Source organism: Mustelus asterias, chromosome 19 (genome assembly GCF_964213995.1).
Source record: "Mustelus asterias chromosome 19, sMusAst1.hap1.1, whole genome shotgun sequence".
Taxonomy (NCBI): domain Eukaryota; kingdom Metazoa; phylum Chordata; class Chondrichthyes; order Carcharhiniformes; family Triakidae; genus Mustelus; species Mustelus asterias.
The window spans coordinates 14,151,817-14,173,655 of NC_135819.1; the positions used below are offsets into that span (position 1 = coordinate 14,151,817).

Here is a 21,839-nt window from a genome sequence, read left to right on the forward strand (position 1 = left end):
TGACGCAGGCGTATTAGCGAGGAGGGGGGGGGCGGGCCGGGCCGGTAGATGGCTGGTGTTGTTGGCGGTTGGTACGGATGCCGGTGGGGACGGGTTGCGCGAAGGCGAAACGAAGCGTGAGGGACAGGAGCGCGAGAGAGAGAGCTGCCAGCGAGGAGGATTCGGTGGCGTCGTCGATAAAATAGCCCCGCTTTGAAAAAGGAAAGGATGAGCTTGGACAAAGCCGAGCTGTGCGACAGCCTCTTGCTATGGGTGAGATTGATAAGCGGTAGCTTTTTAAAGAGGCAACAACTGCCAAGTGGCAGCTAACGCTTCAAATGGCAGCCCCCAGCCAGGAGGATGTGAGTTAATGTTCTTTCCCCAGAGCTGGAAGATATCACCGCTGGAAGGGCGCCAGCTGCAGGGAGACCTGAGTGAAAGCCAGGAGCTGGCCGCACGGGATGAGGAGAGAAGTGGGAGACAATCCACGGGGGGGGGGGAGGGGGGCAGAGGATGAAAACAACAAAGACCTGCATTTATATAGCGCCTTGCACCGCCTCTGGCTTCTCCCAAAGTGCTTCACAGCCAAATATAGCACCACCTTTTGAAGTGTAGTCACTGTTATGGACAACAACCAGCAGCATATTTACACACAGCAAGCTCTGACAAACAGCAGCAAGGCAAAATACTGACTGGAATCTGAAACTAGAAAATGCTGGAAAATCTCAGCGGGTCTGACAGCATCTGCGGGAGAGAATAGAACCAACGTTTCGGGTCTAGATGACCCTTCGTCAGAGCTAAGAGAATCAGACGAGATTTATACTACAAGGGTTGGGGGGGGGGGTGTAATTGGACAAAGGAAATGTAAATGATTTGATTTATTGTCACATGTATTAGTATACAGTGAAAAGTATTGTTTCTTGTGCGCTATGCAGACAAAGCATACCATTCATAGAGAAGGAAAGGAGAGAGTGCAGAATGTGGTGTTACAGTCATAGCTAGGGTGCAGAGAAAGATCAACTTAATGCGAAGTAGGTCCATTCAAAAGTCTGATGGCAGCAGCACGGAAGAAGCTGTTTTTGAGTCGGTTGGTACGTGACCTCAGACTTTTGTATCTTTCTCCCAACGGAAGAAGGTGGAAAAGAGAATGCTTGGGAATGCGTTGGGTGCTTAATTATGTTGGCTGCTTTGCCGAGGCAGCGGGAAGTGTAGACAGAGTCAATGGATGGGAGGCTGGATTGCGTGATGGATTGGACTACACTCATGACATTTTGTGGTTTCTTGCGGTCTTGGTGATGATGAAGGAGGCTGAGAAAGGTGCTAAAAGCGTCTTATTAAGTAATCAGAATGTGTGAATGGCAGAACAAAGGTATAGATTGTTAGGGGGCTACCTGAGGAATGTGGCAGTTGTCACAGAGGGGGGAGGGCGGAGACAAGATGGAGAGCAAGAATGGAGAAGTGGAAAAATGAAGGGTGATAAAAATGGATGAATGAGATGAAACGAAGAAATGAAATAAAATAAATGGAAATGGAGTGAAGGTGGAGGGGAGAGTTCATGCTCTGAAGTTGTTGAACTCGCTCTGGAAGGCTGTAAAGTGCCCGATTGGAAGATGAGGTGCCGTTCCTCCAGTTTTCAACGGGGTTCGCTAGAACATTGCAAAAGGCCAAGGACGTACATGTGGACTGGAGAGCAGTGTGGTATGTTGAGGTGGCAAGCGACAGGAAGGTCTGGGTCCTGCTTGCGGACAGACCAAAGGTGTTTTGCAAAGTGTCACCCAGTCTGCGTTTGGTCTCTCCGATGTAGAGTAGCCCGCATTGGGAGCAGCGAATGCAATATAGACCAGATTGAAGGAGGTGTAGGTGAAGCGCTGCTTCACCTGAAAGGAGCATTTGGGCCTTGGGATGGTGAGCAGGGAGGAGGTAATGGGGCAGGTGTTGCACCTTCTATTGCATGGGAAGGTGCCATGGGCAGGGAGTGAGGTGTTGGGTGTGATGGAGGAGTGGACCAGGGTGTTCTGGAGAGAACGGTCCCTACGGAATGCTAACGGGGGTGAGGGAAGATGTGTTGAGTCGTGGCATCATGCTGGAGTTGGCGGAGTTGTCCCCCTTCAGGATAACTGTCATATTCCTCAGGTAGTCCCTTAACAATCTGTACCTCTGTTCTGCCATTCACACATTCTGATAAATATTGGCCAGGAGACTGGGGATAAAATTCCTGCTTTTCAAAATAGTGGCCATGGGATCTGGTGGGCCGAGGTAGAATGTTCTTTTGGCGAGTCAGTGCAGATTCGATGGGCTGCATGTCCCCTTTCTGCACTGTATGGATCCTATGGGCTGGAAATTAGGATTAAAATGAACACAGATTTCATTTTTTTCTCTTTCGGCTGGTGCAAACCTGATGGGGCTGAATGGTCTCTCCCTGAACCGTAACTTAACTCCAGTTCTATCGTTAGCGTGCAGGATAGAGGAACGGTGGCACAGTGGTTAGCACTGCTGCCTCACAAGGCCAGGCACCCCGGTGCGATTCCCAGCTTGTGTCACTGTCTGTGTGGAGTTTGCGCGTTCCCCCCGTGTCTGTGTGGGTTTTCTCCCACAGTCCAAAGATGTGTGGGTTAGGTTGATTGGCCGTGCTAAATTGACCCTTAGTGTCAGGGAGATTAACAGGGTAAATGTGTGGGGTTACAGGGTCTGGGTGGGATTGTGGTCGGTGCAGACTCGATGGCCTGAATGGCCTCCTTCTGCACTGTGGGGATTCTGTGATTCTATGATTTGTGCATGTTTGTATGTGCCAAACCTGACCCCTGACTCTGATGTTCTCTGATTCTACAACACAGGCATTTGTTTGAAGAGAGCAGTATAAATATTTTATGATCCAAGCGTGCGATTTTTGAGGTCAACCAATGCAGGTTAAATTTTATCCACAGAATTTACAACTTAGAAACATGTCTTCAATTTAAACAAATTCTGGTGTTGAGCATTGATGAGGTTCCTGATGTGAAACTGGAGACCCAGTGATGTGGCAAAAGTTACTGAGGAGCCCAGGCGTTCTTGAGTATAATCTGAGCTGACACGTCAGGGTGGTGCTGCTCTGCTGTTGCATCATCGCAGTTGCGAACCTTCAGCTGAAATGTTTAAACCAAGGCTTTAACTGCCTGTCCTGAGTTAATTGTGCATTATGGGTGCGCATTGTATTCTGTAAAGAGGGGGAAGCGCGCTCTCCCAGCCTTTTAGCCAGTGTTCATTCCTTAAATAATGCCCATAAGGGAAGAACAAATGATTCTTTTGTCTGGTGGGAAACAGCATTGTTCCTCCACGGGAAACACTAGTAAAGAATGTTAAACTTGATTAAGTTTAATGCTCTCAATCTGAGTCGTTGAGTCAAATAGCAAGGATGCATTGAATAGAAAGTTAGCAAGTACATGAGGGAGAAAGGAATAGAAGGATGTCTTAAAGTAAGATATGAAGAGCATCAACTCGGGTACAGATCTGTTGGGCTTGAACGACGTTTCTATCTAATCTTTTAAGTGTCAGTCTGGCTCTGTTGTTTGCACTTTTACCTCTGAATCAGCTGCTGATTCGTGCCTCATGTGATTTCATTTTTATTATTTGATTTAGGGAGGGCGGCACAGTGGTTAGCACTGCTGCCTCACAGCGCCAGGGACCTGGGTTTGATTCCTGGCTTGGGTCACTGTGTGTGTGTGGAGACTGCACGTTCTCCCCGTGTCTGCGTGGGTTTCCTCTGGGTGCTCCGGTTTCCTCCCACAGCCTGAAAGACGTGCTGGTTGGGGTGCATTGACCTGAACAGGCGCCGGAGTGTGGCGACTAGGGGGATTTCACAGTAACTTCATTGCAGTGTTAATGTAAGCCTTACTTGTGACTAGTAAATAAACTTTATTATTGTCACATGTATTGGTATTCAGTGAAAAGTATTGTTTCTTGCATGCTATACAAACAAAGCATACCGTTCATAGAGAAGGAAAGGAGAGGGTGCAGAATGTAGTGTTACAGTCATAGCTAGGGTGTAGAGAGAGATCAACTTAATATATAGTAGGGCCATTCAAAAGCCTGATGGCAGCAGGGAAGAGAACCTGAGCTCATGGTCTATGCTGACACGTGAATTCAGCATTGAGGGAGGAGTGCTGTTTATTAGTGCCAAAAATGGGCTTACATTAACACTGCACTGAAGTTACTGTGAAGATCCCCTAGTCGCCACACTCCGGCGCCTGTTTGGGTACACTGAGGTAGAATTTAACATGGCCAATGCACCTAACCAGCACGTCTTTCAGACTGTAGGAGGAAACCCACGCAGACACGGGGAGAACGTGCAGTCTCCACACTCACACACTGACCCAAGCCGGGAATCGAACCCGGGTCCCTGGCGCTGAGGCAGCAGTGCTAACCCACTGTGCCACCGTGCCTGTTCCTGAGAACGTTCAAGATCCTATCACACTGCTTGTAGGATCGGAGCAAGGAGTTCTTCAGGTATTCTGGCCAGCATTCTCCTTCCACAAGTAGCTCTTATGGGCTGTTACTATCTGCAATTTGTCTGTCATATTAGCCCAGGTAGCAGTTACTGCACTTCAGTGATTGGTTATGAAGCATTCGGGATGTGCTGAGCTGCGATACAGCTGCTGCATTTTACCTTTTTTAAGCAGTGACGATTGAATGATTTAACCATCAAATTCAGAAATAGTTTTATAAAAATCACCATCGTTAGGGCAGCACAGTGGCACAATGGTTATCACCGCTGCCTCACAGCACCAGGGACCCGGGTTCGATTCCCGGCTTGGGTCACTGTCTGTGTGGAGTTTGCACATTCTCCCCGTGTCCGTGTGGGTTTCCTCCGGGTGCTCCGGTTTCCTCCCACGGTCCAAAGATGTGCGGGTTAGGTGGATTGGCCGTGCTAAATTGTCCCTTAGTGTCAGGGGGACTAGCTAGGGTAAATGCATGGGGTTGTGGGGATAGGGCCTGGTGGGATTGTTGTCAGTGCAGGGTCGATAGGCCAAATGGTCTCCTTCTGCACTGTAGATCGTATGATTCTATCCTAGTGTACGGCTTTAACCCAAGTGTCTCAATAACAGTGTTAAGAAAGGCTTCCTACTGTTGTCTTGCCTTTTGGTTTAACATTTGTATCTTTCACCTCTTAGCTCCAGACATTCCATGTGCCGTCGCCCTGCATTACAAAACAGCAGCTGACCAGTGGAGTTGCAATCGCTCAGGTCCTTAATCATATGTAAGTTGTAAAAGACGTTTTGGTCGTATTTCAAAGTTAACATTTTGGAAGTGAGAGTTGCTGGTGTGAAATGTTCTTGAATTTCCCCCACTATCAACATCCTGGGGGGTTACCATTGCCCCGAAACTGAACAGGACCAGCCATTTAAATACTGTGGCTACAAGAGCAGGTAACAGAGTAACTCACCCCCTGACTCCCCAAAGCCTATCCACAAGGCACAAGTTAGGAGTGTGGTGGAATACTCTCCACTTGCCTGGATAAGTGCAGCTCCAACAATACTCAAGAAGCTCGACACCACCCAGGACAAAGCAGCCCCGCTTGATTGGCACCTTGTCCACCATCTTCAACATCCACTTCCTCCACCACCGGTGCACAGTGGCAGCAGCGTGAACCATCTACAAGTTGCACTTCAGCCACTCACCAAGCCTATGTTGACAGCACCTTCCAAACTGGCAAACTCTACACCGAGGACTAGAGCAGCAGACACATGGGAACGCCGCCGCCTGCAAGTTCCACTCCAAGCCACTCACCATCCTGACTTGGGAAATATATTGCCGTTCCTTCATTGTCGCTGGGTCAAAATCCTGGAACTCCCTCCCTAAACGTATTATGGGGGGGAACCTACAAATCATGGACTGCAGCAGTTCAAGAAAGTCTTTCACCACCACCTTTCTTGAGGGTAATTCAGGGTAGGCAGTAAACACTGGCCTAGCCAACGATGCCCACATCCCATGAAAGAATGAAATGAAAGAACGCTAATATGTAATGTTATATAATTATTTGAAAATGGTTGTAAGCCAAGTTTAGACAGTGGGATTAATGGTTTTCTAAGTGGTATCTGAACAGGACTATTGACTTTGAAGCAATTTAAACTAGACGGGGATGGGCATCAGAACAGTAGGTCAGCAAGTGTAGAGACTGGGGATGAGTATGGTACCAAGGCCAGGCTAGCTAATAGGAAGAGCAGGCTGGGGGAGGTCGAACTCAGTGGGCCTGGAAGTCTGGAGTGCATCTGCTTCAATGCAAGGAGTATAACAGATAAGACAGATGAACTTAGAGCTTTGATTCCTGCGCGGAACTTGGATGTGGTTGCGGTAACGGAGACTTGGTTAAAAGAGGGACAGCTAAATTTTCCGGTTAGATGAGACAGAGGGAAAGGCAAAAGTGGGGGAGTTGCAATACTGGTTAGGGAACATATTACAGCTATTCAGAGGGAGGACACCTTGGAAGAATCATGTAATAAGGCACGGTGGGTAGAGCTCAGAAACAGGAAGGGGGCAGTCACTATGATGGGGGTATACCACAAGCCTCCCAACAGCCCACAGGAAGTTGAAGAGCGGATATGTAAGCAGATTCTGGACAGGTGTAGAAATAATAGGGTTGTTATAGTGTGAGACTTTAATTTTCCTCTTATTGACTGGAAATCCCTTGGTGCTAGGGGTCTGGATGGTGAGGAATTTAAGTGTGTCCAGGAAGGTTTTTTGGGACAATGTGTAGATAGTCTGACTAGAGAGGGGGCTATACGGGACCTGGTACTAGGAAATGAGCCCGGCCAGGTCATCAGAATTGCAGTGGAGGAACATGTGGTGAACAGTGACCATAGTTCTGTAACTTTTTGGATGCTCATGGAAAAGGACAAGTGTTGTCCTAGGATTAAGGTGTGAAATTGGGGGAAGGCTAACTACAACCGGATTGGGCAGGATTTGGAGGCTGTTTGAGGGTAAATCCACATCTGGCATATGGGAGTTTTTTAAGGAGCAGTTGATTGGAGTGCAGGACAGGCAAGTGCCTGTGAAAAGGAAGGCCTGTGAAAAGGAAGGACAGGAAAGGCAGGATTCGGGAACCATGGATGACCAGGGAAATTGTGAGTCTAGTCAAAAAGAAAAAGGATGCATACATAAGGTCTCGGTAACTAAAATCAGATGAAGCACTTGAAGAATACAGCGGAAGTAGAAAATAGCTCAAAGTTAGGAGGGCAAAAAGGGTCACAAAATGTCCTTGGCAGGCAGGATTAAGGAGAATCCCAAGCCATTAGGAACAAGAGAATAGCTCAAGGAAGAGTTGGTCCACACAAGGACAAAGGGAGATTATGCATAGAATCAAAGGAAGTGGGTGAGATCCTTAATGGGTACTTTGTATTCACAAAGGAGAGGGGCGTGTTGATTGATGGAGTCCCGGAAGGATATGTAAACCCTCTAGAGCAAGTTATCATTACGAGGGAGGAAGTGATAGGTGTATTTAAAAAGCATCAAAGTAGACAAATCCCCAGGGCCAGATAGCATCTATCCCAGATTACTGAGGGAGACAAGAGACAAAATTGCTGGGCCTTTAACAGAAATCTTTATTTCCTCGTTGGCCACAGGTGAGGTCCCAGAGGACTGGAGGATAGCCAATGTTGTCCCGTTATTTAGGAAGGGTAGCAAGGATAACTCGGGGAATTATAGACCAGTGAGTTTGACGTCAGTGATACTGAAATTGTTGGAGAAGATACTTAGGGATAGGATCTATACACATTTGAAACTGAATGGCCTTATTAGCAACAGACGGCATGGTTTTGTACGAAGGAGGTCATGTCTCACTAATTTGATTGAGTTTTTTTGAGGAGGTGACAAAAATGATTGACGAGGGAATGGTCATGGATGTTGTCTACATGGACTTTAGTAAAGCATTTGACAAGGTCCTCATGGCAAGCTTGTGCAAAAAGTTAAATCACACGGGATCAAGGGTGAACTAGCTGGATGGATTCAGAGCTCGCTTGGCCATAGAAGACAGAGGGTAGCGGTGGAAGGGCGTTTTTCTGAATGGAGGTCTGTAACTTGTGGTGTTCCGCATGGATCAGTGCTGGGACCTTTGTTGTTTGTAATATATATAAATGACTTGGAAGAAAATGTAGCTGGTCAGATTAGCAAGTTTGCGAGTGATACTAAGCTTGCTGGAGTTGCGGATAGTGATGAAGATTGTCAGAGAATACAGCAGGATATAGATAGGCTGGAAAATTGGGCGGAGAAATGGCAGATGGAATTTAATCCAGACAAATGCAAGGTGATGCATTTTGGTAGATCCAATTCAGGTGAGAGCTATAAAATAAATGGCAGAACCATCAGGAACCTAGACACACACAGAGATCTGGGAGTACAGATCCACAGATCCTTAAAAGTGGCAGCACAGGTGGTGAAGAAGGCATACAGCATGCTTGCCTTCATCAGCCAGGGCATCGAGTATAAAAGTTGGCAAATTATGATACAGTTGTATAAAATGTTGGTTAGGCCACATTTGGAATACTTTGTCCCATTCTGCTCGCCACACTACCAGAAGGACATGGAGGCTTTGGAGGGAGTACAGAAAGGTTTGCCAGGATGTTGCCGGGTATGGAGGGTATTAGCTATGAGGAGAGATTGAATAAACTGGGATTGTTCTCCCTGGAAAGACGGAGGCTGAGGGGTGACCTGATAGAAATTTATAAAATTATGAGGGGTATAGATAGGGTGAACGGTTGGAAGCTTTTTCCCAGGGCAGAAATGACAATTACAAGGGGGCACAAGTTCAAGATAAGGGGGGAAAGGTTCAGTGGAGATGTGCGGGGGAAGTTTTTTACACAGAGGGTGGTGGGGACCTGGAATGCGCTGCCAAGTGAGGTGGTTGAGGCAGACATGTTGGTGACATTTTAAGACTTATCTGGATAGACACATGAGCAGGCGGGGAATAGAGGGATATAAGCAGTTGGTCTAGATAGGACAACGTGATCGGCACAGGCTTGATGGGCCGAAGGACCTGTTCCTGTGCTGTACTGTTCTTCGTTCAGTTGGATCTCACGCACCTTGCACATAAGCAGTAAAGATGTGGGGATGCTGGCATTGGACTGAGGTGGGCACAGTAAGAGGTCTCCTGGTGTTGTGAGACTTCTAACTATGTGCAGTAAAATTTATGCAGTGTTTAGGTAATGTAGAGTTAGTGACTGATTAATTGAAATAAAGTGTAGAGATCATAGAAGCCCTCTCGTGCAGAAGGAGGCCATTCAGCCCATCGAGCCTACACTGACGACAATCTCACCCAGGCACTATCCCCATCACATGTGTCCTCTGACTAAGGGGCAATTTAACATGGCTAATCAGCCTAACCCGCAACTCTTCGGACTGTGGAGGAAACGGGAGCATCCGGAAGAAACCCACGCAGCCACTGGGAGAATGTGCAGACTCCACACAGACAGTCACCCGAGGCTGGAATTGAACCTGGGTCCCTGGCGCTGTGAGGCAGTAGGGCTAACCACTGTGTCACCTTAGTATCCTTATACCTCATATTACTTCCATTATAAATTCCTCATCCTACATTTTAAATACAACTGTCCAATGTCGTGCTGCAGTATTTCCATTGCCAGGCAAGTATAGTTGCAATTTTACATAGTGTCTATTAAATATGCACGCAGGAATTGATAATGGAGGCTGTTGACTGGAAATGTGCACTTAAGGTTTTTAGGAGGCAGTAGTATAATTGAAACAGGATCCTCTTCATTATTTCCAAGACACATTACCACATCATGAAATTGTTTCTCTCCCGTCTCTGGAGGGCAGATTGCTGGCAGTGGTAAAGGCAAGTTTATTATTTCACGGAACACGGGTGTCACTGGCAAGGTCAGCATCCTTATTGCCCAGCCCCAATTGCCCTTAAGAGGGCTATCGTCTTGAACCCCTGCAGTCCATGATACAACCCACAGTGCTGTCTTAGAATCCCTACACAGGTCACTGAAAGTGGCAACGCAGGTGGAGAAGGTAGTCAAGGAGGCATACGGCATGCTTGCCTTCATCGGCCGGGGTATTGAGTTTAAGAATTGGCAAGTCATGTTGCAGCTTTATAGAACCTTAGTTAGGCCGCACTTGGAATAGAGTGTTCAATTCTGGTCGCCACACCGCCAGAAGGATGTGGAGGCTTTGGAGAGGGTACAGAAAAGATTTACCAGGATGTTGCCTGGTATGGAGGGCATTAGCTATGAGGAGAGGTTGGAGAAACTTGGTTTGTTCTCACTGGAGCGACGGAGGTTGAGGGGAGACCTGATAGAAGTCTACAAGATTATGAGAGGCATGGACAGAGTGGATAGTCAGAAGCTTTTTCCCAGAGTGGAAGAGTCAATTACCAGGGGGCATAGGTTTAAGGTGCAAGGGGCAAGTTTTAAAAGAAATGTACGAGGCAGAATTTTTACACAGAGGGTGGTGGGTGCCTGGAACTCGTTGCCGGGGGAGGTAGTGGAAGCGGAGACGGTCGTGACTTTTAAGGGGCGTCTTGACAAGTACATGAATGAGATGGGAAAAGAGGGATATAGTCCCCGGAAGGGTAGGGGGTTTTAGTTAAGTCGGGCAGCATGGTCGGTGCAGGCTTGGAGGGCCGAAGGGCGTGTTCCTGTGCTGTAATTTTCTTTGTTTTTTGTACAGTGCAGAAGGAGGCCATTTGGCCCATCGAGCCTGCATTGACAATCTCATCCTATCCACGAGACCCCTTTGTATTTACCCTGCTAATCACCCTGACTCTAAGGGGCAATTTTTCACAGCCAGTGTGTGGGAGGAAACCGGAGCACCTGAAGGAACCCCACGCTAGGGAGGGATTTCCAGGATTTTGACCTATGAAGGAACAGCGATATACTTCCAAACCAGGATGGTGTGTCGCTTGGAGGGGAACTTGCGAGTGGTGGTATTCCAGTTGCCACTGGTCCCTACCATTTGAAGCTGTCATTCTGTTCTGGTAGGACTGGGTGTAGGTTAAACTCTTAAGCGCACTTATCCAAGAGCGCGTTCCTCTTTCCCTCTTCTGTCTGACAGAGCGAATGTCCGAAGCCACTTCAAACAAATGAGCAACATTATCTCCAGCATATCCAGTGATTTCTTATCCCGAGTCTACTCCACAATATAAACTGTGAATTTGGATCATGTGAAACTGTATTTACAGTCTGCGATGCCGCAGGTGGGAGTTTGAAAAGTGGCGCCAGCACAAAGTAGTGATTTTAAATTTGGGGGAGGCAGTGGCGTAGTGATATTATCACTGGACTAGCAATCCAGAGACTTAGAGCAATGCGCTGGGGACTGGAGTCAAATTCCACCAAGGCAGCTGGTGGAATTTAAATTCAATCAAAATCTGGAATTAAGAGCCCGTCTCAGTGACCGTGAACCCATTGTCGATTGTCGTTAAAAACCCATCTGGTTCACTAATGTCCTTTAGGGAAGGAAATCTGCCGTCCTTACCCGGTCTGGCCTACATGCGACTCCAGCAATGTCGTTGATTCTTAAATGCCCTCTAAACCGGCCCAGAAAGCCCTTCAGCTGAAGGGCAATTGGGGATGGACCATAAATACTGGCCTAACCAGTGATGCTAACATCCTAAAAATAAATGTTTTATCTGTTTACTATGTGGAAATGGCCACCTTGTACTGAGTGTATGACAGGAAGAAGGGGATCGGTATTCCTTTGCATTGCAATTAGTGGATTAATGTTTTTCATTGCACTATCGAAAAGCTTTCTTCAATCTCCCCATTCATGGGATAAAATTGTCACTGGCATTTATTGACCATTTTTAATTGCCTTTTGGGAAGGTTGGGGTGAACAGTCTTCTTGAATACCATTCAGAAGGGTAGTTGAGACATTTCTGTGGGTCTGAAGTGTGTAGGTCAGACTGGGTAAAGATGGCAGATAGAGTCATAGAGGTTTACAGCATGGAAACAGGCCCTTCAGCCCAACTTGTCCATGACGCCCTTTTATTAAACACTAAGCTAGTCCCAATTGCCCGCGTTTGGCCCATATCCCTCTATACCCATCTTACCCATGTAGGGCAGCATGGTGGCATAGCGGTTAGCACTTCTGCCTCATAGCGCCAGGGACCGGGGTTCGATTCCCGGCTTGGGTCACTGTCTGTGTGGAGTTTGCACGTTCTCACTATGTCTGCGTGGGTTTCCTCCAGGTGCTCCGGTTTCCTCCTACAGTTTAAAGATGTGCAGGTTAGGTGAATTGGCCATGCTAAATTCTCCCTCGGTGTATCCGAATAGGCGCCGGAATGTGGCGACTAGGGGATTTTCACAGTAACTTCATTGCAGTGTGAATGTAAGCCTACTTGTGACACTAATAAATAAACTTAAACTTAGCTATCTAAATGCTTTTTAAAAGACAAAATTGTGCCCTCCTCTACTACTATCTCTGGCAGCTTGTTCCAGACACTCACCACCCTCACCCGGGGAGAATGTGCAAACTCCACACAGACAGTGACCAAGCCGGGAATCAAACCTGGGTCCCAGGTGCTATGAGGCAGCAGTGCTAACCACTGTGCCACCGTGCTGACCTACGCATGTGGGACGTGCTACCACATGGAGTTGCTAATGTGAACCGCGTCGAGGTATTTAGGGGGGAACTGAATAAACACACGAGGGACGAATGAGGTTATACTGATAGGGTTGGATGAAGAAGGGTTGGGTGAGGCTCTTGTGGAGCATAAATACCAACATGGACTAGTTGGGTCGAATGGCCTGTTTAATTCATGCTCTAGAGCAGTAATGGGCAACCTAGGCTAGTGAGTGGGCCGCACGAATCATTGGGTGGGATATTACGACCTCGCTCGGGCGAGGCTCATAAAATCCTGCCCGAGGTCAAAGGAGAATTCCATTCTGCGAGCCTCGCCCGCCCTGATTCCGGGGCAGACGAGGCGGTAAAATTCCAGCCAAAATGTTTACAGCGTGGAACGGGCCCTTCAGCCCAACTTGTCCTTGCCGCCCATTTTTTACCACCAAGCTAATCCCAAATGCAGGCATTTGACCCATATCCCTCTATACCCATCTTACCCATGTAACTGTCTAAATGCTTTTTAAAAGACAAAATTGTACCCGCCTCTACTACTACCTCTGGCAGCTCAGTCCAGACACCCACCACCCTCTGTGTGAAAATATTGCCCCTCTCAACCCTTTTGTATCTCTCCCCTCTCACCCTTAAACCTATGCCCTCTAGTTTTAGACTCCCCGAAAGGGCATTAGTGAACAAGATGGATTTGAAATGACGATTGGTAGTTTCGTGGCTGCTGTCACTGACATTTTTATTCAATTTATTTTTTCTCAATTGATTTTAAATTCCCCGGCTGCCATTTGAAATCCTGTCTCTGGAGCACTGGTCCAGGCCTCGAGATTACAAACCCTGTAACATAACCACTGTGCTATTGTTCCTGCAGTAAGTCCTCAGAGGCCAGAGTCCCTTCCCTTTATTTACAAACTCAATTCCACTCCTAAGAGTGCTTCAGGCACAAAGTCAGAATCCGGAGTGCCAGTAGACTTGACGTTCCCATATTTATTTAGAGGAGAGAGTCTCTGTTGTGGAGTAAATTGAGATGGCTGGTACTGTCTTTAACTACAGACAATACAAAACCCAAGAAGCGGATATCTCTGTATAAAGACGTAACACTTATTTAACAAAAACACACCAAGCAACTGATCGGAGATCATGAAAACAATTAAGCAGCCCTGTGATAGGGCGGCAGAACCTCTCTGATGAATCTGACGTTTACAATCAAAAACAGATCAATTATACTTTTTCTTATCAATTATTCCTGCCTCATATTAGTTTTAAATCAATTACTTTCAGTAAACATACATCAATAATAATTCCTGACATACACCTCATCCAATTGCATTTCACCATCCAGCATAATGATATCTCATTCGTCCATTTCATCCGGACGCTAACTCCCATCTTGGCTAACGCCACTTCTGACGCTCATCATAGAGGTCAAAGTGAACATTCCCCTCGGCTCAGTGCCAAACTGGATAGACGTGTGATCCTGCGTTGAGGTACGTATTTACTCAATGTCTAGACAATGAATATCCCTATTCATAATGTTGTAAGATATGTTCGCTCACCAGAAACTTTGATATGTATTTTGCTAACTACAGGGTTCCCAGGCCTTTGGCTGTGAACTCTTCACCTTTGCCATCATCCCTTACGCTAACCGGCTTTCGGCTGAGCAAGAATTCATTCATTTAAAAATATCAATATAGATGTTTTAAAGTCATAATGATTTGTTCAATTCTCTTACTGCATTCACATACGTGTAAACTATTAGTCTCATTGGCTTACTAAGTTTGTTTCAAGGATCATTTAACTTTACTGGTAGTCTTTTCAGTGTCTAAATGTATTTTGAAACCAAAAGAGAAAATGCTGGAAAATCTCAGCAGGTCTGGCAGCATCCGTAAGGAGAGAAAAGAGCTGACGTTTCGAGTCCAGACGACTCTGTCAAAGCTAAAAGGCGTAGAGAAGTGGGAGATATTTATACTGCAGGGAGAGGGAATGAAAGATGAGTCATAGCCGCAGAAGCCAGGGGAAAGGCTGCTAATGGCAGTCCACCGAGAGAATAAAGGGTGTGGATGGCCAAACGGCAGAGAAGCTAAAATTAAGATGTTGGGGGAGGTGGTGGGGGGAGGACAGAGGTAAGATTTAGAAAAGGAGAAGCAATGGGGGGGGAAAGGTAAGGGAAAGGGGATAAAGTAGGGGAAAAGAGTGGGGGGGGGAAGAGAAATGAAGAAAGACAATAAAGAAATAAAAGGTCGAGAACAGTAAAAAAATAAAATAAAATAGAATGAAAGCAAAGGGGTGGAGCTGGGGTAGAGCAAATCATCTGAAGTTGTTGAATTCGATGTTGAGACCGGAAGGCTGTAAAGTGCCGAGCCGGAAGATGAGATGCTGTTCCTCCAGTTTGCGTTGAGCTTCACTGGAACATTGCAGCAAGTCAAGGACAGACATGTGGGCATGGGAGCAGGGTCGTGTGTTAAAATGGCAGCAACCCAGAAGGTCAGGGTCCTGATTGCGCACAGACCGGAGGTGCTCAGCAAAGCGATCGCCCAGTACTTTTCCAGCATTTTCTCTTTTGGTTTCAGATTCCAGCATCCACAGTAATTTGCTTTTATCTAAATGTTATGTATCTTATTAACTAATTAGCAACTTCCCACTTCACTCCCTGATTGAGCAGACAATAATGGGTCAATCAGGGAGCTCATACTCCAAGAGGCCAACCTCGTGGACCTCGCCATTACAGTTCCCTGTATGGAATATGCCAAGTTAAGTCTTTCAGAGTACCTGAAACGCCACTCGCTCTCCATTTTCTGGGGTCATGTCATCTGTTGCTCTCGATTGTGCTGAAAGATTCGCACGCTTTTCTGTATTGTTTCCTGGAACTAGTTTCAGTTATCCTCTGTTTCTTTTTTTTTTTAAAACAGTGATCCCTCCTGGTTTAATGAGGCCTGGTTAGGGCGCATTCGGGAAGATATCAGTGACTGGAGGCTGAAGGTATGGTGATAGATTATGATTATTTTTACTCGTTTGGAAAAAAGGTCAACTTAAACAAGCATGGGTTTTGTAGGCCGATTAGTGTTAAAGCCTAGTCTGTTGGTGGACCCTGAATTGTACAGAATGACCGAAATATTCAGTATAATGTGGAAATGGAACAAAATTCTAGTACTCTCCATTGATGTAGATAGCAGCTTTAATCACTGCTGAAATGGGGGCACTAGGTCACAATAGCCTTTCAGCAAGCAAGGGAAGCAGCTGTCTGTGGTTCCACGTTGGATCGTTATCTGCAGTCACCTGCTGTAAGGTGCTCACGTCACAGGGGGTCCTGCTTGGCTGTAATACCCATTCAAAGTTTGTCTCGGAAGGCAGCTATTTGGAAGGTGCACTGGTAAAGTAAGTAAAGCTCAGTTGGCTGGATAGCTGGTTAGTGATGCAGAGCGACGCCAAGGACACAGGTTCAATTCCCGTATCAGCTGAGGTCAGCCTTCTCAACCTTGCCTGAGGTGTGGTGATCGTAGAACCGTAACGGAGGGAGCAGGAAAAGACTCCTCCTTGAAGTTTTATATCCTCCCTTGCCAGTATTTTATTTTATTTAGTGTGACAAGTAAGCTGACATTAACACTGCAATGAAGTTACTGTGAAAATCCCCTCGTCACCACACTCCGGCGCCTATTCGGGTTACACTGAGGAAGAATTTAGCATGACAATGCACCCTGACCAGCATGTCTTTCGAACTGTGGGAGGAAACCAGAGCCCCCGGAGGAAACACATGCAGATACAAGGAGAACGTGCAAACTCCGCACAGATAGTGACCCAAACCAGAAATCGAACCCGGGTCCCTGGCACTATGAGGCAGCAGTGCTAACCACTCTGCTACCCACGATGACTTGGCAGCCTGTAACCTATCTGATAAGAGTGTCAAAGAAGTAGTGTGTTTTTTTGTACTGTGTATGTGTTCACCTACTGTGAAGCTTGTTCGGATCTTTTTTTCCCCCTCAGCTATGCGCTGGAAGCACTTTTGATCCCAGCTGTCTTCCCAGTGCCACAGCTGTGCAACAGGTCAATTCTCAAGAAAATCTGTTTTTGGTATAAAGTTACACAATGTGGTGGACTGTGATTCGTATTAGTGATTCATAAAGTTGATAAAAGTGAATTGGCGACAAAGGATTGATTGATTAATGGGTTTGTTCTGTGCATCTGCTGAGATTTAAGTGAGAGATGACATTGTACACTCTGAGGGACTGCAGTCCGCGACCATCGCTTTGTACTGATGTTGCAGTGAGGCCTTGAAACCTTTAACAAGAAACTTAGTAGTTCACTGGATGAACGCACCAGCTAAGAATGAAAGATTCCAGCCTCGAGTGAGTTAGTTGATCTCAATTGAATCAACAACATCAACTTACAGTTTCTGGTAGAAAAAGGGGTCCCAACACCTAATCATCATTCATTGACATTTATTGGAAGTTTGTACAAGCGGTGATACAGTGAAGGTAGGTTCAGAACATAAGAACTTGGAGCAAAGCAAAATTAAAGTTTATTCATTCGTCATAAGTAAGGCTTACATTAACACTGCAATGAAGTTGCTGTGAAATTCCCCTAGTCGCCACACTCCGGTGCCTGTTCGGGTCAATGCACCCTAACCAGCACATCTTTCGGACTGTGGGAGGAAACTGGAGCACCCGGAGGAAACCCACGCAGACACTGGGAGAATGTGCAAACTCCACGCAGATAGTGACCCAAGCTGGGAATCGAACCCGGGTCCCTGGCGCTGTGAGGCAGCAGTGCTAACCACTGTGCTACCATGCCGCCCCGATTAAGGACATACAATGTTATGTTCTTAGTCATGTTATGTCCTTAATCAGGGTGGCATAGTAGCACAGTGGTTAGCACTGCTGCCTCACAGCGCCAGGGACCCGGGTTCAATTCCAGCCTCACTATCTGTGTGGAGTTTGCACGTTCTCCCCGTGTCTGCGTGGGATTCCTCCTATAGTCTAAAGATGTGTGGGTTAGGTTGATTGGCCATGCTAAATTGACCCTAGTGTCAGGGGATTAGCTAGGGTAAATATATGGGGTTATGGGGATAGGGCCTGGGTGGGATTGTGATCGGTGCAGACTCGAAGGGCCAAATGGCCTCCTTCTGCACTGTAGGGATTCTGTGATATGAGAACTTGGAGTATCAGTGGCCGTTCGGATTAAGGCTGATTTTCTATCTCAATTCCGCTTCCTGCACCATCTCCATATCACTTTAATCTCTTAGTGTTCAAATAATAAGCATAATGCTCTTTTTATTGGACATGTTTCAACAAAGTGCAGCACTTTGAAATAAGGACTAGTTAGAACATGGCCAAGTTTTTCTTTCCCACCCTTTAGAATCCAACAATCTGTTCAACAATGGTTTACCAATAGATTTTTTTTCTCTCTCAAGAAATTTGTAACTCAGGCAACTATTTTCTAATTACAAACCATGCAATTCACCGCATTCCATGCCTACCTTCAGTTTCTGGAAATCTAGTTGATCTTTGTTTTTCTCCCTTTTATTTGTTTCTCATGGCCTGTGCCCCACGCAATCAGATGATCTACTAATATTCATTCTCTGCCCCCAAGCATGAAGAGTGGGCAACATCCAGGAGACCCAACCATGTTTGTCAGCCCATATTCTAGCAGGAACCTAGAGCTCCAAGGAGAAAAGGGGAAGAGTTTTATCCTTGGCTATTGTAAATTGGGGCGACCGCCTTTTTCCAGTCCCAAAAATCATGTTTTTGCATATACTTGGAATACAAGTTGACACCCCCTTTTTAGATATGATCTTCTTGCATTAAAATTTATTTATTAGTGTCACAAGTAGGCTTACATTAACACTGCAATGAAGTTACTGTGAAAATCCCCTAGTCACCACACTCCGGCGCCTGTTCGGGTACACTGAGGGAGAATTTAGCACGGCCAATCCCCCTAACCAGCACGTCTTTCAGACTGTGGGAGCAAACCGGAGCACCCGGAGGAAACCCACGCAGACACGGAGAGGTTAATGTGTATTATCAAATCTTGACCTTGTAATGTAGACTGACAATGCTCAACCTCAGTTTTTCAGTTATAATTTTTAAATTGTACTCGTAAGGACAAGCAGCAGGATCGGCCGTTCAGCCCCTCGAGCCTGCTCCACCATTCAATACGATCGTGGCTGATCTCATCTCAGCCTCACCTCCACCTTCCTACCCGTTCCCAATAACCCTTCATCCCGCTACTAATAAAAAAAAAATCTATCTCCTCAAATTTGTTTAGTGTTCAGACATGCACTGTACTCTGGGCTAGAGAATTCCACAGATTCACCACCCTTTGAGTGAAGTAATTTAGAAGACAGCGCTTCCAACAGTGCAGCTCTCCCTCAGAACAGCAATTGAGTGTGGGCCTTGATTTTGGAGCTCAGATCCTGGAGTAGGATTTGAACCCACGATCTTCGGACTCGAGGCGACAGTGTTGCAAACCGGGCCATGGCTGAAAATCTCGGCGCACAAGTCAACCCCTATTTTTGGAGGGATCTTTGAGACTGACATCTATAGAATCATACAGAGCAGAAGGAGGCCATTCAACCCTTCGTGTCTGCACCAACCACAATCCCACCTATCCCCATAACCCTATGCATTTACCCTAGCTGGTCCCCCTGACACTAAGGGGCAATTTAGCATGGCCAATCCACCTAACCCGCACATCTTTGGACTGTGGGAGGAAACCGGAGCACCCGGAGGAAACCCACGCAGACACAGAGAGAATGCGCAAACTTGGGCAGCATGGTGGCACAGTGGTTAGCACTGCTGCCTCACAGCGCCAGGGACGCAGGTTCAATTCCGGCCTCGGGTCACTGTCTGTGTGGAGTTTGCACGTTCTCCCCGTGTCTGCGTGGGTTTCATAGAAACATAGAACAGTACAGCACAGAACAGGCCCTTCGGCCCACGATGTTGTGCCGAGCTTTATCTGAAACCAAGATCAAGCTATCCCACTCCCTATCATCCTGGTGTGCTCCATGTGCCTATCCAATAACCGCTTAAATGTTCCTAAAGTGTCTGACTCCACTATCACTGCAGGCAGTCCATTCCACACCCCAACCACTCTCTGCATAAAGAACCTACCTCTGATATCCTTCCTATATCTCCCACCATGAACCCTATAGTTATGCCCCCTTGTAATAGCTCCATCCACCCGAGGAAATAGTCTTTGAATGCTCCAGTTTCCTCTTACAGTTCAAAGACGTACAGGTTAGGTAGATTGGCCATGCTAAATTGACCCTAGTGTCAGGGGGATTAGTCGGGTAAATGTATGGAGTTACGGGAATAGGGCCTGGGTGGGATTGTGGTCGATACAGACTTGATGGGCCGAATGGCCTCCTTCTGTACTGTGGGGGTTCTATGATTCCACACGGACAGTGACCCAAGCCGGGAATTGAACCCGGGTCCCTGGCGCTATGAGGCAGCAGTGCTAACCACCATGCCGCCCTGTCGTACATTAAATGGACAGTTACAAGTATTACAGTAAAATTGAATTTGGAGAAGCTGAATCAGTATGCGTATTTCGTACGGTATCTTGAAGTGTATTTGTTGGACTGTGCTTGCTAAAGTTGTCTTTTGAATCCATCATTGGACGTAAACCTGAATTATCAGAGCAGAGTTAAATATTGCAAATGGTAATCTGCAGGATGTACTTCACGTTTGTGCCTGTGGCTATAAAAAGAAGTCGGGAATTGAGACTAACCCTGTTGATTATCAGCAGGGACAAGTATGAATGACCTTTAACCTTCTGTTGAAATGAAATATGAACTTTGAACCTTGGTTTTTAAGAGTATCAATTACTAACAAAACAAACCTAAACTCTGTATAATATTTGAGTAAATGTTTTCTCCATTAATAACACCCAAAAGAGAAAAACAAATCCGTGTTAATAGTGTTTTTTGCACTCGAGAACTTTCTTGCTAATGGGCAAGAGGGTAAAGTAAAGTTTATTTATTAGTCACAAGTAGGCTTACATTAACACTGCAATGAAGTTACTGTGAAAATCCCCGAGTCACGACACTCCGGCGCCTGTTCAGGTACAATGAGGGAGAATTTAGCATGGCCAATGTACCTAACCAGCATGTCTTTCGGACTGTGGGAGGAAACCGGAGCACCCGGAGGAAATCCACGCAGACACGGGGAGCACGTGCAAACTCCACACAGACAGTGACCCAAGCCGGGAATCGAACCCGGGTCCCTGGTGCTGTGAGGCAGCGATGCTAACTGCTGGTAAAATGGTCGCGTACGCTGCTGATAACTTGCAATGTTCCATTGAGGTGCTAAAAGTTTGAAATCACACTATTGCGGGTGTATGTGAGCAAACTTTAAATTACATATGACAGTGCAATATAAAATGATTTTTCCATACTCTCGTTGGAATGTAGTTCTAGAGAAGGTTGTGGTATTGTCGCTAGACTAGAATCCGGAGACCCAGGGTAATGCTCTGGGGACCTGGGTTCAAATCCCACCAGGGCAGATGGTGAAATCTGAATTCAGTAAAAATCTGGAATGAAAAGTCTAATGGTGACCATGAAACCATTGTCGATTGTTGTAAAAACCCATCTGGTTCACTAATGTTCTTTAGGGAAGGAAATCTGCCGTCCTTACCTGGTCTGGCCTACATGTGACTCCAGACCCTCAGCAACATGGTTGACTCTCAAATGCTCTCTGAAATGAAGGGCAATTAGGGATGGGCAACAAATGCTGGGCCCAGCCAGAGGCACCCACATCCCGTTAAATGAATATTAAAAAGAAATGTTTGAACAATACTTTTATTTTGAGTTTGCAAATTGTGATCTAGGGATGAACCAAAATCCTGACTATTGCCTTCCCATGTGCTTGCCTGAAAGATTCTGACTGTTTAAATCTCTTGTATTACAGGTAAGCAACCTGAAGAAAATCCTTCAGAGCATGTTGGAGTATTATCATGATGTAAGTATACCTAAATCAGCAGCACACTAGATTGTTTTCAGAGTATGTCAGCCATGGGAAATTTGCGAATGTTGCCATACGTGGCAATAAACCATAGTTGCGAGCCTCTTCGAAACACTAAGGGCGGGATTTTCCGGCCACATTCACCCCAAGACCGAAAAAACCCACCAGACGACAATGAACTTTTGCATGGTCTGTGTCCCGCCCGTTACGATTCCCGTGGCAGGATGGGAAATTTCCACCCTCGGAGTGGGACAATGCTGACTATAGTTTGGGAACTTGAATATGCCATTTTTCATTCAGAAAGACTCTGGGTCAAGCACAGCGAACGGTGTAATGTTCTGCAGTGTGGTT

The 21,839-nt window shown here is 46.4% G+C and overlaps 1 protein-coding gene across 1 annotated transcript in view; it reads left to right on the forward strand.

Annotated features, from left to right (window-relative positions):
- Positions 1-18: 18 nt before the first annotated feature.
- The window catches only part of hook2 (hook microtubule-tethering protein 2), a 73,420-nt gene continuing 51,599 nt past the window's right edge, over positions 19-21,839 (forward strand). Inside the window, exons 1-4 of the mRNA XM_078235054.1 lie at positions 19-252; positions 5,127-5,212; positions 15,441-15,510; positions 21,435-21,485. Of these exons, the coding sequence (XP_078091180.1) occupies positions 208-252; positions 5,127-5,212; positions 15,441-15,510; positions 21,435-21,485 (252 nt within the window). The 5' untranslated portion in view covers positions 19-207. The remainder of the gene's footprint in view (positions 253-5,126; positions 5,213-15,440; positions 15,511-21,434; positions 21,486-21,839) is intronic.